The sequence below is a fragment of the Lissotriton vulgaris genome, chromosome 11 (assembly GCF_964263255.1).
Source record: "Lissotriton vulgaris chromosome 11, aLisVul1.2, whole genome shotgun sequence".
In the NCBI taxonomy this organism is placed as follows: domain Eukaryota; kingdom Metazoa; phylum Chordata; class Amphibia; order Caudata; family Salamandridae; genus Lissotriton; species Lissotriton vulgaris.
The window spans coordinates 862,009,027-862,024,959 of NC_141699.1; the positions used below are offsets into that span (position 1 = coordinate 862,009,027).

Here is a 15,933-nt window from a genome sequence, read left to right on the forward strand (position 1 = left end):
ACGTCTCCCCCACCTAGGCACAGCACATTAGATACTTGGTGATGGCGCACCACCCCTCCCCCATTTCTGTGTGTGTTTTAGGACAAAGAGCCTGAATCTTGTTTCTTGTTTTATTGTTTTGGGTACATCCAACCACCAACTGGGAGGAGGACAGAGAAAGAAGAGGGCCCTGGAACTCTGCGTTAAGAAGAACCTTGGTTTATTTCAAGTGTTTTCATTTGTTTTTGTTTTTATTCAAAGAGACTGACTCAAAGAGACTGCCTGAGACAATCACTTAGCCTGAGACTATCACTTACCTCACAAAATAAAGAGAACCTTAGTACAACCCTTAAGCCTTGGACTGTAATTGAGACCAGGGAGGGCAGTAGCATAAAAGGGAAGGGGGGGGGGGGGGTTAGGAGAGCCCCGGCCACAAGCACATATGCCCTTTAAGAGCATTGCATCCAGTTAGGGATCCTTGTTTTTAGTTAGGTTAGTGAACCCTAGGAAAAAAATGTAGGCAATAGGGTTGCCCTAAACCTTTTTAGACACCATTTCGCACTCACTACACTACCTATTCCACACACCCACATGAACCTAACAGCTTCTTCAAAAAGATCTCTGCCAAAGAGCCCCTGCAGGGGTGTCCGTCGGGCTTTGCAGTGCTGGCCCGAAGAGGAGCAGTCCCAGTGATGAAGCATGACATCCTTCGGGTGTGTGAGGGCACTTTTTCTCAGACCTGAACACTCACACTTGCACTTAGGAACTGAACACCAATCAGATATACTTAGTTCACGTTTGTGAGTATGAGTGCAGGACCTCTTTAAACAGCTCCCGGTGTCTATCTTTTGGAGAACTCCTCTAACACACCCATGCGGTCAGGGTACCTCTACCCTGAGGTCTTTAAGATTTTGTAAATAAATTTTAAGACCTGTGGACTGTTCCCTGATACTTAAAATGGCGGCCGCACCCACCCGGTCAGGTTGTGATCAGCCAATCACAGCATTGCTGGTGGCGCATGACTTCTCTGATCCACCGCGGAGGATCCGAGGGGGATACGCGTCACCTAAATGTAAAAATGTTTTAATTACTCCACCACTGAACGGATTTACACCAAATCACAACAAGCATTTGCAATGCAATCGGTCTCGCAGCATTAAAATTTGAGTTTTTGGCATTGTGTATGACAATGCGTTGCATACATTTTTTTTTTAAATTTGTTTTTATTGTTGCAGTCGGAGAAATAGTGTACACTGTTATATCATTGTCGGTGCCGCTTCAACATTCGGCTGCATCCGACCGTTATCGCAACTTTTTTTTTTTTTTTTTTTTTTTTTTTAACATTCAACTTTAAGGTCATAGATTGGCAATTAGGTAGCATTCCGTATGTGGAGTATTACATCCCATTGTATCAACATATCGGTTAAGGTCTATTGTTCCACAAATAGTGCATTCAACCTCCATGTCAGGAGGGCAAGGGAAATTCTGTACCCTCCCGCCGCGCTTATAGCCCCCTCCCTCTTCCCTCACCTATCCCATATCCTCTTCCTCGTCTGAACTATCTACATCTTCCTCCTCTGGCAATGGTTCACAAATTTCCCCTCGATATGTGTTCCATGGCATCCATATCTTGTTCCATTTACGTGGGCTGATTCTTTGCTGGTATACCGCCCGCTCCGTCACCATGAGCATATCCAGGTTCAAGTTCGCGCTATAGAAAACTCTATAAATAAAATAAATAAATAAATAGTATAGGCTGTTTTTTCTGATTCTATGTAAAGTGCTGTGATAACATGTAACGGAACTGGTGCTATGTAAAGCGCTCTGATAACCTAATCGGTTCAAGTTCGCGCTATAGAAAACTCTATAAATAAAATAAATAAATAAATAAATAAACATGTTTCTGCACCATTGCGTCAAAGTCGGCGCCTCTGAGGCCCCCCACTTCTGTGCTATGTCCCGCTTTGCTAGCATCAGTCCGATGACCACCCAGTGCCGCCCCTGTGGAGTCAAGTTGTTCGGGCCCCAGACATTCAGCAGACAGATTCTAGGGTCAGGTGTGAAGGGGAGTCGCAGAGTCTGTGCAATAGTACGTGTCACCCGCCTCCAGTATTCTACCATACTGGGACATGTCCATAGGGTGTGAAACAGTGTGCCCTCTTCCCCACAATTTCTCAGACAGTATGGGTGATTTGCCCTCTGGATTTTATGTAGGGTGGTGCGTGTGTAGTACACCCGGTGTAGTATTTTGAATTGCACTGAGCGGAACCTCATCGAGATACCAGCTTCATTAGGCGACGCTAGCGCCGCATTCCAGTTTGTCTCGTCCAAGTCCCCGAGCTCCTCCTCCCATTTGTCCTTCAGTTTCTGTAATGGGTCAGGCAAGTTGTTCACCAGCTTGCGGTACGTGAGGGAGGTGGCGCTGGATTCCATGTAATCTGTAAGGAGTCGGTCTTCTAAAGGAGCCGATTCTGGGACCTTAGTGCCCGGGGCAATGGCAGCCATTAGGGCATGCCTGATCTGTATGTACCGGTACGTTTCAGTAACACCCAGCTCGTATTGGTCTCTCAGGGTCGTGAACGGAATTACTTCATCTCTCACCCACATGTCACCCACTGTGGAGATCCCTATGTTGTCCCATTGGGTAAAGCCCTTGCTGTGTCGTAGATTGCCCAGGGCTTTGGAGTCCCACAAAGATGTAAGCCGTGTGATCACACCCTCCCAGTGTAGACGTCTTTGGGCCTTGTGCCATAGTGTGACAGTGTGCTTAGTTGGGCCTATCAGTTTCATCATTAACCCTTTGTTATAGAGCGGGGCCAGAAGGGTATTAGTGCCTAGCTGCCTCCTGTCCGCAAGGTATGCCGGGTCATTCTGTGGTGCATGTAACCATTGGTTAATCACCTTGAGATGCGCCGCCCAATAATATAGTTCTAGGTTCGGGAGCGCAATACCTCCACTGTACCAGTCTCTGTTCAGCTTCGCTTGAGCGACCCTAGCCGGCCGGTCTCCCCATAGTAGGCCTGACAATTGCCCTGATAACTGCCTAAAAAAGGACGGCGGGACCATCGCGGGTGTATTTTCCAAGACGTAAAGGAAACGGGGCAGCGCCATCATCTTGAAGAGCGCCGCCCTGCCCAATAGCGTTAACGGGAGGGTCTTCCAGTGCCGGACATCCGCTTTTAGTCTGTCTAGCAGTGGCTTCAAGTTGAGTTCCCGAAAGGCCACGTGGTCTTGAGTGATTTGGATCCCCAAGTACCTGAGGGAGACGGTCTCCAGTAGTAGAGGACAGTCCCCGTGCAAGTGCGGCGGAGTCCCATGCAACATGTAGAGCACTGATTTCGCCCAGTTTATTTTATATCCTGAGGCTATACCATGTCGTTCACACAGCGCCAATAATACCGGAATTCCCTCTGCCGGGTCAGTCAGGTACACCAAGATATCGTCAGCGTACAGGGACACTCTATCTTCCCAGTCGCCACCCCAATCTATTCCTCGCAGTAGCCGGGTGGTTCTAATGACCGTGGCTAACGGCTCCAGCACCAGGGCAAATAGTAGCGGCGAGAGCGGGCAGCCTTGTCTCGTGCCCCTTTCTATCGGAATGTCTCTCGAGATGTGGCCATTTGCCGTCACTCGCGCCACCGGGTCGCTGTACAATAGCTTGATCCACGCTACGAATTTCGGGCCAAAGCCCATATGTTGTAGGACCGCAAAGAGATACCGCCATTCTACCAAATCAAACGCCATTTTGAAGTCCAACGAGAGGATCGCTGTAGGTTCAGTCAGTAATGGGGCTCTTGCCAGCACTCCGTGCAGGCGTCGGAGATTCATTGCCGTACTTCTGTGAGGCATGAACCCCGACTGGTCCGGGTGTATTAGATGTGTTAGGTGCGGCAACAACCGGGTGGCCAGTAGTTTCGCCAGTATTTTACTTTCGGCATTGAGGAGGGAAATCGGTCGATAGGAACCGCATTCCTCAGGTGGCTTGCCAGGTTTTGGGATAGCCACGATGGTCGCCATGCGCTGGTCAAGCGGTAGCTGTCCCTTATCCAGACTTTCCACGAACATGTGAAGCATGGGTGGAGCTAATGTCCCCGACATGGCCTTGTACCATTCAATCGGTATTCCATTGGGGCCTAAGGCTTTCCCTGAGTGCAGCGCTGCGATGGCTAACTGCAGTTCTTCAGTAGTGAGGTCAGCCTCTAGTTCCTCCATCCTGTCCTGAGACAGTGCACGGGTAGGTACTCCCGCCAGAGCCGTCTCCGTCATTTCCCGCGTCACATCTATTTCAGGGGCATACACTGTTTGATAATGATCCGCAAGTAGCACGACTATCAGTGAGGGGCGAGTTTGCATTTCCCCTTGCGGGTCTCTCAGTCGCAGAATCGACCTCTGCCCTTCCCGTTTCCTTTCCAGCCATGCTAGGAGTTTGCTGGCCTTGTCCCCTATATCATATATTCTGTGCGCTGTGGCCGCCATATTTTCTACCACCCTCTGGCGTAAGAAATCAGTATGGCGTCGCTGACACAATTGAAGTGTGTGCAGTGTGGCATTTGTCGGAGTAGCCATGTGGTCATCGTTGGCCTTAGCGAGTTCGTCTTCTAGGTGTGTCAGTTCTTGCTTCTGAGTGCGCTTATGTCTCATTATGGCGGATACAGCTTGTCCCCGGAGCACCGTTTTTTAGGCCTCCCAGAGGATTGAAGGAGAGGAGACAGAGCCTTCGTTCTCTGTGAAGTAACATCTGGTAGTTGTCTTAAGTGTTTTGGTCACCTGGGGCACTTTAAGATATCCCGGGTATATCGGGTAAATGCATTTTCGGGATCGTTCCGGGTTAGAAAGAGTTAGTGCCAACGGGGAGTGATCCGAGACACCTCTCGGTCCAATCCGTACGTCCTCGACCGCCAGGAGTCCGTGGCCTAACGCCAGGAAGTAGTCGATCCTTGAGAGACTATGATGGACCGCTGAGTGGTAAGTGTATTGTTGGGCTGTCGGGTGGAAGCTTCTCCAAAGGTCTATCAGACCCTGCGCTTCGAGGAAGTCAGTCAGTCGGGACGGCCCGGGAGCCTGTGCTCGTACCGGGAATCTATCCAAGGTATTGTGTGCCACTGCATTAAAATCCCCTCCCACTATGAGATCCCCTTCCGGGAGGTCCAACAGAAATTTCCCCAGTTCCGGGAGTGCGACTGCATGTAAAGCCGGTGGTACATAAACCGAGACCACATTTAGCGGCCTCCCCTCCCATTGTCCAAGAGCGGCCGCAAAGCGCCCCTGCGTGTCCATTCTTGTGTTTTGAACTATGTATCTGGAGGATCGGTGCATTAGGATCCCTGTACCACGAGACCCCCTAGTAAATTCTGAGTGTACTATCATACGGTAACCTTTCCTGTCGAGGGCTCGTGTGGCAGTGCCTGCTAGGTGTGTTTCTTGTAGTAGAACTAGGGCCGGGTTAAGTCTCTTTATACTTTGCAACACTAGGCCTCGCTTGATCTTATCCCCCAGGCCCCTCACATTCCACGCTAAAAGTTGTAAAGGTGCCACTGGACCCGACCCCGGGTCTGCCCCCCCTACCTCATTCCGAGTAGTGTGTGCCATAGCTTCTGCGGTGAAGAGTGTCTATGCGTCGTCGTGAAATTAGTGTGAGAGAGTGCCTGGAGCTCGCCATGCTGTGCACGTGTGCTTTGCCAATCCAATTTTGACCTGTGAAACTTCCTGAAAAACATACAAACCCCCCTACCCCCAACTCCCCCCCTCCCTGCCCCCCTGCTACACGGACTCAGAACTGCCCGCCCCCTAAACTCAGCAGAGTGCCTAACCCGAACCCAACCCACAGTACTTGCTCGTTGGGGTGAAGGACTCTCCGGAGTCTGCGGTCCTCCATCATGTCCACGGAGGTCCTCCGCCCAGTGTCCTTGGCGGCCCACCCAATCAAAGTTGTAGTTAATCTGCCATTGTAGACCTGGGAAGTCAGTGTTCTTCGTTGTCCTCACGTTCTTGAACCTCGCTCAGGGGTGAATGCTGTGCCGTGTCTCCCTCAGACGCCTGGGAACTCGGTCGCATACCATTATTGCGGTGCTTATTCGGTCTGTTGGAGCGGGGAGGCAGGCCCGTTGGTCTCCAGCCCTCCAGCCAGTCGTGCGCCGCATCCGGAGTATCAAAGAACCATGTTTTATTGTCCGCCACTACCCTCAATTTGGCCGGGAAGAGCATCGCGTAGGGAAGTTCTCTCGCTCTAAGTTCCTTTTTCACTTCAAAGAATGTCCTCCTCCTGCGTGCGACCTCAGCCGTGTAGTCCGGAAAAAACGCTAGTGTGGAGTTTTGGACTTTAATTGGGAGTGAGTTTCTTGCCGCTTGTAGAATCGCGTCCCTGTCCCTGAAATTGAAGAGGCGGGCAATGATCGGTCGAGGGGTTGCTCCCGTTTTCGGGCGACCCCCTGGGACTCGGTGTGCTTTTTCTACTGAGAAAAAGGTGGAAAGACCCTTGGGCTTAAGTTATTTCTGGATCAGCTCCTCCACGTACAGGTCCATCGCCCCAGTGTCTTCCGATTCTGGACCCCCTATTATGCGGATGTTGTTCCGTCTCGAGCGCCCTTCCTGCTCGTCCAACTTTTCACGCAAGTCTCTGTTTTCTTTCGAGATTCGCTTCTTACTGATTTGCAGCTCTGAGACATCCTCCACTAACGATTTGGTTACAACCTCCATCGAGTTCACTTTTTCTGACATTTTGTGGAAGTCCGCTCTTATCAGTGTGATTTCCGTTGAGATCGACCCCACTGTCATCTGAACCTGCGCCAGGGCTCGCATCACGTCTTCCAAGGTCGCTTTCTTCCCCCCTGCCGAGTCGACTGATTTGCTCGCCTGCATCCTCGCGTCTGTCGGGGAGGACGTCGTCTTGTCGTAAGCATATTTCTCAAGCTTGGACTGCGTATTGCCACCCTTCCGTCCCTTCCCTGCCATTCCGGCTTCTGCCGCGGTGGTGGTATACAGGCGAGTGGTGGCTGTGCACGACGGGTCCAAGGAGCCGATTCCGGCTGAGAGTGTTCCAGGCGTGTGTCAGCTGCTTCCAAGCTGGTAAGGATGTCGGTACTCCTTCCACCTAGCCGGATTCCGACAGGCGTTATTTATGGTACCTTCCGCTCACCATGTGCAGACTGCCGGTGAGTCTCACGGTCCTGGCCTTGTCACAGTGTGGCCCGCTCGGGATATTCCCCCTCTCTGTCAACCTGGCGCAGTTGCACTGTGGTCCGGTGTTTCTGGCCGCACCTCCCCTCAAACTGCTCTCTCACCGTGTTCTTACTCCGCGACTGATGTTCTGAGCAGCCCCCAGTAGGTCTTGTCCTCAGCTGGGGTCACTGTTGGCCTCTATATAAAGGTGCCCACCATCCGGTGTTGTAGCCGGGAGAACAGTGCCCCTCAGCAGCCTCGCTCGGCGGTGACTCCACCAGTGATGCGGCTCCCTCACCCCCTGGGCTAGTAACAGGCTCTGCGTGTAATCTGTGGGGTGTGGGGTCCCCGACCTTGGGGTCTGCACCGGGACTCGGTGTCTGGACTACGGTGAATGGGCCGGTGACGTGCCTCGGCGCATTACAGAATGTCCCTGCGCCATTGTTGTAAGGTGCGACGCACCCCCACTTCAGGTGTCCCGTGATCCGGCCAAGGACCCCAGTCTGCCCTCACGCTGTCTGCAGGGTGCCGCGCCGGGGTAGGTGTCTCACTCGCAGCTCTGCGCCCCTGGGGTATGGGTGCCTGGGTCTAAAATGGCGGACCCGAGTTCCGATGTGGCCGGGTCTTCTGCCTCCGTACCACGATCGGTGAAGGTCCCTGGTGTGCGCCGGGCCTCAACGGATATCAGACAGGCTCCCGGCCACAAGTACCTGGGTCTCGGCGCCGTCGGACACCTCCCGCATTCGGAGCTCCACCACCAGCGGTCGCTTCCGATGCCTTTGTGCCCAGTCCTCAGCACTTCCTGTCGGGTTCCGGATCACACCACCTCCCTGCTTCTGCTCCGCTCCGTGGCCTGAGCGGGTCGAACGGGTATCTCCGCTTCCCTCAGGCGGATTCTCTCCGCTGTTTTTGCCGGGTGTGCCGCCCGGTCCTGGGCTTCGGTAACTTCCCGCTGGGAATCTGTAGTCGACGGATTATTGATCGGATTTGCGAGGAGGCCGCTCTAACCTCGGAGCTCTCCCTCTACGCTGCCGCCATCTCCGGCTGCTAGCCACGCCCCGTTGCATACATTTTTGTAGCATACTTTGAATTGGTGAGCAGTTTGAGTGTGTGCAAGAGTGCTGTTGCTCACAGCTGTTATTATTCACGCAGCTCTAATGATGCACCTCATGCACGGGGCTGACGCAGTTATTATTCACAAAGCTCTGATGATGCACCTCATGCACGAGCTCACAGCTGTTATTATTCACGCAGCTTTAATGATGCACCTCACCACGGGGCTGACACAGTTATTATGCACCTCACCACGGGGCTGACACAGTTATTATTCACAAAGCTCTGATGATGCACCTCATGCACGGGCTCACAGCTGTTATTATTCACGCAGCTGTAATGATGCACCTCACCACGGGGCTGACGCAGTTGTTATGCACCTCACCACGGGGCTGACGCAGTTATTATTCACAAAGCTCTGATGATGCACCTCAGGCACGGGCTCACAGCCGTTATTATTCACACAGCTCACAAAAAGTGTCACTCTAAGTGTCACACGTGAGGTATTGAAATGTCACACATAAACACAATGCAAATATGGGAATGTCACACACACATACACAAACCAAAAACTTGGCAGCTATGCATAAGCAAACTGACAATTTGAAAGCTATGTGCAGCCTGCCCTCTGCTGAGAACTGCAGTCAGGCAGTCTGTCTCCAGTTAGTGCCCTTCCATTTCAGGTATTTTGCAGCAGTGTTGAGATCTTCTTAGAGTTGTTCCCTGCTTAAATGGGTGTAGTCTGAGGTTTATGTTTTGCTTGATTTTGCTCAGGAGAAAGTGGTACTCATAGATATAATCGTTGAAATGTCACTCATAATTACACTGAAATTATGAAAATGTAACGCATAGCATTCTGAAACCTTGGCCACTATGAACACAGTATTGAACGCACTTGTAGGCCCTCGAGAGAACGCCCTAGGACCCCCTGTATCACGTGCTCCCGTTCAGAATTATTCTAACCAGCCTTTTCAAAGATGGCGGCTGCCTCCGCAGGCCACGCAGAGCCCCGCTCTGTTTTCTATGTTCATGCCGGCTGCTATGTATGCTAATGATAGAGGAAAGCAGGAAGGGATAGGCGGAGTCCCTGCTGCACGCTGGTCGATGGGATCGCTGGAGGTCCTCCCTCCGGCCGTGCGCGGTGGCGGCTGGGATCGCGGTGGCGGCTGCGGGCCCCGGCTGACAGAGCCCTGGGAGATAGTAGCTGGAAAGGAGTGCGGAGGACCCGGCGGCAGCCCGCAAGGAGCGGCTCACACCGGGGAGGGGGGCACCCGGCACCAGCGAGCGACCCCGCCCCCCCCCCCCCCCGGGATGGGAGACAGCCGCGGTGAGCTGCAGCAGCGTGCGGGGCACTGTGCGAGCTGGGGGGAGCTATGTGACTGTACTGTACTGCATTTCTGTGACCATGCCACACAATTATCACCGGAGCACTCTATGTCCAAGCCGTGTCTGCAATACAATAATCGTTCACTATGTGGACAAAAAAATTAATGCACAGAGATACGGCCATCTGGGGTAGCTCTGATATTCTGTCTCACCCCCCACATCATGTTCACTATCGTCACAGGGAATCCCTAGTCTTTATTTCACAAGGGAGCCCACAACACCAGGGGAAGGGGGGATGCCTATATGTGTGCGTGTGTGTGTGCGCCGGTGGAGGGGTGGGGGGGGACGTCTCCCCGTGCTTGTATATGCGCTTGTGTATGTGTGTGGTGCTGTGCGCGCATGCGTGCAGGGGGAGGTGTGCCTGTGTATGTATGCTTCCCAGGAGACAGCCACGGCGAGCGCGCACGCGCGTGGCCTGCGCCGATCGCTTTTTGCGAGATGCGCGCGGCCAGGTGCTGTCTCCTGGGAAGCAGAGTCAGTAACAAAAGATCTGACGAGACAGCGCTTACGAGCTGTCTATCGCTACGAGACCTAAAAAGGGCTCTTTCTGGACCAAAAGCTACCTCTCTGTCAAATTTTGTGTAATTCTGTCCAGCAATTCGACTGTAGTCGTGTTTAAAATCCCTATGGGAAATTTTTGACTCCCGACTGACGAATCACTCCGAAATTTTCCATGCAGAACTAGACAAAGTGGGAAACGTTTTGGGAAAATTTCATGAAGATTCGTCAAACGGCACCAAAGTTATAAGCATGTCAAAAAATCCTTTTCATATGGAAACTAGATCCTAACTATAACCAACTAGTGGCGACCATCAGTAAGTAACACACAAACACACACAAGTCAAATCAAAGTATTAATTATGAAAAAAGAACTTCCAACTGAGATTATCGCGGGGAGGGCCACTCTTAGCAGCTTCGGGAGGCACAAGAAATGTAATTGATGATGTATGATGTGTGAGACAAAACCCAATAAAAATTTGTTTAAAAAAAATGAAAAAATAACTTCTGTTTACAAGTAACATTTATTATAAAGTCTACCAAGTTGTACAAAGTTGTGGGATACTTCTAAGAACTCTACTTACTTATATCTTCTATTACCACAGTGTTGTCCATGGCAATGTGGACCGCCAGCTGGCTCCAAGAATCAAAGACTGCCAATTTCCTAGGAGAAGAGAAATGAAGAAAGAGATTGTGAGGTGAGAGAGAGGCTGCCATTATAGAGGCAGGGAAAGAATCAAAAGAAACATTATAAGAGAGGGGTGAAGGAAGTTCAGTCCTCCATTAGTCAATGTTTCTGATAGCAGCTAGTGTTATAGGGTATTATACATTTAAGGTGTATGGTATACAATGGGTTTGTTTACCCCAGGCAATTCTAAAGTAAGCTGACCAAGTATATTTGCATGTTACTGTCGGTGCTGGGTCACCACACACACATTAGCACAGTTATGCTATGTTATGTTGATATAAACTGTAATGCGCACAAATCACAAGAGACGGGGTATCTCGGCACATCGCAGCTCATAAACCAGTAGGTAAACTAAATGAAGCCAGAAATAGTGAACTTTTAAGAAGTTTTCTAAATCTACGATGGTCAACACACTGACATATATTTAATAGGAGCTTATTCCAAAGCTGAGGGGCAAAATAGGAGAAAGATCTACCACCTGAACAAGAGTTGTTAATCCGTGGCACTAAGAGCAAGGCTTTGTCGCTGGATCTTAAGGATCTGCTTGGACAATAATAGACAAGCTTGAGGGACAGATCACTCGGTCGTTTTCCATGTAAGGACTTATGAGTCAGACAACAAATCTTGAAAATTATTATTTTTACGAATCGACAGCCAGTTAAGTAAACTCAAAAGAGGTGCGGATGCCATCCTGGCTGGAGAATTGTTAATGAGACGGGCTGCCGTATTTTGAACGACTTGCAGATTGTTTCAAAACAGTTTCATTTATTGAAGGCAATAAAGCATTACAATAGTCCAAGCGATTGATGATCATAGCTTGGAGTAATGTTTTCCTCACTGCAAGCACCAAGAAGGGAAAGACTCTTTATAATAGGCGCAACATATGAAAGCAGGAGCCCATGGTGTCAGCTGTAGGAGAGTAGGGTCTGCTTCCTATGGTCACCCCCACTTTTGGCTCTGATATATTGGTTTCTCGACTTTAGTGTGGCTGTGGGCCTGTTAATCAGACCCACAGCCCAGCTGTTCTCTCTCTAAATTCATATCATGTACTTTAGGTACATACCTAATTGGGTATTGGGTCACCTTTGTGAGCCCCTGTGGTACCCAGGGCATAGGTGCATCCAAGGCCTATCAGGGGCTGCAGCATGTATTATGCCACCCCTGGCTGGCCATCCAAATTAACACAACTGGCTGATCACTCAGCTGGGGCAAGATCGTGTAATCACCCCTTGCTTAGGTATAGTATCCCTATACCTACCATTACATATAGACACATATATACCTATAAGTCACTCCTATGGCAGGCCTTGACAATCCTGAAGGCAGAGTGCTTGGTTTTATGTGAGATGGTGCTCTAGCATGAGCTGAGCCTGTCTGCAGCTTTCGTAACCATGTCCTTATAGCTGTTCTATGATATAGCCATACCATATACTCTTAAATGCATTATAATCCTCGCGGTTAATGCTAACTTTGGTTTGGCTTTATCAAAACATCTCGTGTAAGGTGTCATACGCTTTAGAATACTACCCGCCAGTCCTGGCGGCAGAAGTAGCATTCCACCCTTCCTTCTAGAGGGAGAAGACATGTAGTTGTAGCTTTACCCGGTTAAAGTTAAACAGAGCCTCAGCATCACAAAATGGATGCTGCTGCCACAGACACAAGTCTTACCTCCTGCTTCTGGACGAAACTCCGGCAGGGGAGGCCTGGACAATAGGTTTCCTGCCTTGAGAGGTGCTAGCACCTCCCCAGACAGGCTATCGTGTATTGGGGCAGGTTGGGTTGAATGAAATGAGACACTGCCTGGAGCACACAAGGTGCTCCATGCATAGCCCGGTTCAAACCAGTTGCTGGGGCACTCCAGCCCAAGCTCTGGCGCGAAACTGGACAAAGGGAAAGGGGTGTAACCACCCCCTTCCCATGTTCCACCCATAGGAGGGGCCTAGCAGGTAATCCAGCCCCTTAGATTAGTATAAAGCTAATGTGTCTAGAGCCATAAGATTACCCTGAACTGAAACTCTGAAACGAAACTCTGGACCTTTGACATTCTACTGCAACTAGAAGACTGAAGAATCTCTCTTGTGGTCAAGGAGTGACCACCCTGTGCAAACAGGCACCATCAGTGACTTGCCGGTTTGCTTTGTCGACGCTCCCGCCGGAACCCGAAGACTTAGCGACGCAGCCTCTGGACTTCCAGACTTCTCTGACTCCGACCCACCTCCACAGCAAAGCTGAGACCCGTGGCGGGCACAAGAGACGTGGGACCGGACTACCTGCAGTACCTGCTTTTTGCTAACTGTGCAGCTTCTGAAGCATCCTCGAAGTTGTGCATTGGGACTTGAAAAGGCCCAACCCCGAGCCGTAAGTGTGCAGAAACTCAGCCCTCCACACTCCACGAGTGCCGCGTGGGGCCTGCACCTGCATTTCTCCTCGACGAGTCTTCGCGGTTGCTAGCCCGTTGTCTAGTGGCCCTCCTGAAGACATCCTTGTAAATAAGCACCGCTTGCCCGGGTGCTCCGGGCTTGCTCCTGCTTTCCTGTAAAGGGGAAGCTCCCCAGACCTTGCTGGTCTGAACAGAAGCCGATCTTCCATTCCTGCGTGGGTTGCCTTTGCCAAGGATTGTTGACTCCAATCCGGAAGCCGACACCGCCAACAGCGAGATCCTTCGTGGGACAGTCCGTATCCAGCTCCTGGTCGTCGTCGACGCCTCCTGGTCCACGTGGCTGCAGAGACGAGCTTCACTTCTTCACCTGTTTGCAACTCGACATCGCCTGGTTCCTTCCTGGTCACTGGCTAATGACCCAGACTCTGTCCCCTCTGCTTTCAGGTTCTTCACTGCTCCGATCCACCCTTGGATACAACCGGACATCTTCCTTCTGGTCGCCTGCAGTATCTTTGTGCAGCTCTCCATAGGATTCAACGACGAAACCCGACACCAAAGAACACCTATGCACCCGGCTTCCCTGGGTGAGGTAGCTCGAGAACTCCGGTGCTCCCATGGGTAATAACTATCCAAGTGTCCTAGTCTAACTGGGTTTTCCCGTAGACCATCCGGAAGTGCCCGAAATCAACTACTTTGTAAACTTTACGTTCCCATTGAAAGTCTATGAGAACCCGCGTGTGTGTTTAGACACTGCACACGCATCCTGTGGGACTCCTACTTCCTAACCTGTGGTTGTTCAGTGTAGTCCCAGCGATTCCCTAGGTCCTAGGCCTATTCACTTTTCCTGAAGTGGTTCTTATACCACTTACTTAGTATATGGTTCGTGAGTCCCCTAGGGCAGAATTGTATTTGTGCAACTTGTGGTATGCTTATTGAGTCACTTGTGCTGTATCTCGAACTCTGACCTCATAAAGAGTGCAGCGGGTTGTGTTAGTAATAAATACATATATATTTGATATATACCTTGTGTGGTGTCCTTTCATTTGGTGTTCAAGGGGTTATTATTGGTAAAACAATTGGCTTCACATGCTCTCTGAAGTATTAGCCTAGGACTGCTTTGTCCAAGCTACCACTAGGATAGCTGGTCTTTAAGGTCGACTTTACAACCATCACCATAAGGGTTGTTTGGACTGATACAGGGTGCCCACTAGAATAGTGGACATCACATATCAGGCCAACTTCTCACATCAGCAACCTGCTCTTTCATAGTAAGTGCTTGGTCAAGACAAACACCCACGTTTTTTGCGACCAATTTTGGAGTAGGAGCTTGGCCTAGTTCAAAAGGCCACCAATCAGGTGACCAGACCTGTTGACAAACTTCATTATTTCAGTTTTGTTGGTATTTAACTGAAGACAATTCTCTGTCATCCAATTTGCAATGGCATTCATACCTGCTGAGAAACACTGTGTGCCCTTTCTCCTGAGCCGGATATCAGTGTTAAGTAGTGTTCTGTTTCCATGTATGGAATGCTATGGATCGTTCAGTCCTCATGTGAGGGATACTTTGGGGTGCTCAGTTTTATGCGTTGGATTATGTTAACTGCCTTGTCTCGATTTGTGGGCCACTGTGATGCATTCAGACACCTTGGTTGGATGTATTCACCTGTCCCAATAATAAATCACTTTAAGGTAATCTGCCTCCACAATAAGTATGTGTACTACTTCACAGCAGGTTTTTAGGTGCTAGTCTTGCACACAGGTGCCTGCAGGCAAGATAACAAGAACATATAGAACAGAACATCTGATCCCAAGGCAGTGTGTGCTGTCGAGTTCATATACTTTATGTGGGTGAAAACCTAATGTAAAATGTCCATGTGATTTCTTACCAGGGCAGGATGCAGTCAGATACTCTGAATGCTATTATTCTAGGGATGGGAGCAGTGATTTGCTCACAAGAGCCGTTCTCATGACAGGACGCTGTGTGGAGCTCATATGCTTTGCGCTCAGGGAAGGATGCTGTGATGCGTTTCTCTGTTTTTAAGGCGGATGGCTATGAAGTCCTAAGACCCTAGTGTAGGTAACACATACGTTCTCACATGTTGTGTTTATATTTATCTAGACGTTAAGTCTTCAGCTAGAATGAAGAAGCAGAGGATAAGTAATAACTTACTTGAGCACTTGTGCCACTGTGTTTGGTCCATACCACTGGCCGATTGATTTTCCCTCGCCAACTCCCATCTGAGCTGCACAAACAAACATAAATTAGCCAACTGTGGTGTTTAAGAATAGACTTATTTCTCTGTTAGGATCCCCGACCCATAGCCCCACCCAGCAGGTGTAACTCTTGTATTTAACTTGGCGTATGGTGCAAACTAGAACAATAGAATGAAACTAACAATACTCATCTTTTCGGCTCCTGACCCTACGTGGGTAGGGAGGGGGGCAAAATAAGAACATATAATGTGGACAACAAGGTAGCCCGCCCTCGGCTCGCCGTCTAAGCCTAAGGGAAGTGGACATCGCTTATGAGATGCCCTCTAAACAGTCTAACGATTATTTTCAGCCTGGTATCGTCCCGTTTAGCCTTCCACAACTAGATAGATCATCCACACATCCTTCCTATGTCAATGATTACAATCAAAAGGTTGTCTGCTCTTCTCGCCCAGACCACTATGCAGCTGCAACGCCGCCCACCCGAATCCCATCACAATTACGCTGGAAACTGAAGGCACATCTGTTCCTTGTACCGGGGCATCTTATCCTTCTGGATACTTCATATCTGCATCATCTG

At 50.1% G+C, this 15,933-nt stretch overlaps 1 protein-coding gene across 3 annotated transcripts in view; it reads right to left on the bottom strand.

The window, feature by feature from the left end:
• Positions 1 to 15,933, bottom strand: part of ATG4B (autophagy related 4B cysteine peptidase) — a 552,878-nt gene that overhangs the window by 250,561 nt on the left and 286,384 nt on the right. For all 3 annotated transcript variants that reach the window (XM_086944003.1, XM_086944004.1, XM_086944005.1), the window contains 2 exons: positions 15,313 to 15,385; positions 10,659 to 10,738 (listed from right to left, as the gene is read on the bottom strand). In XM_086944003.1, the coding sequence (XP_086800129.1) occupies positions 10,659 to 10,738; positions 15,313 to 15,385 (153 nt within the window). The remainder of the gene's footprint in view (positions 1 to 10,658; positions 10,739 to 15,312; positions 15,386 to 15,933) is intronic.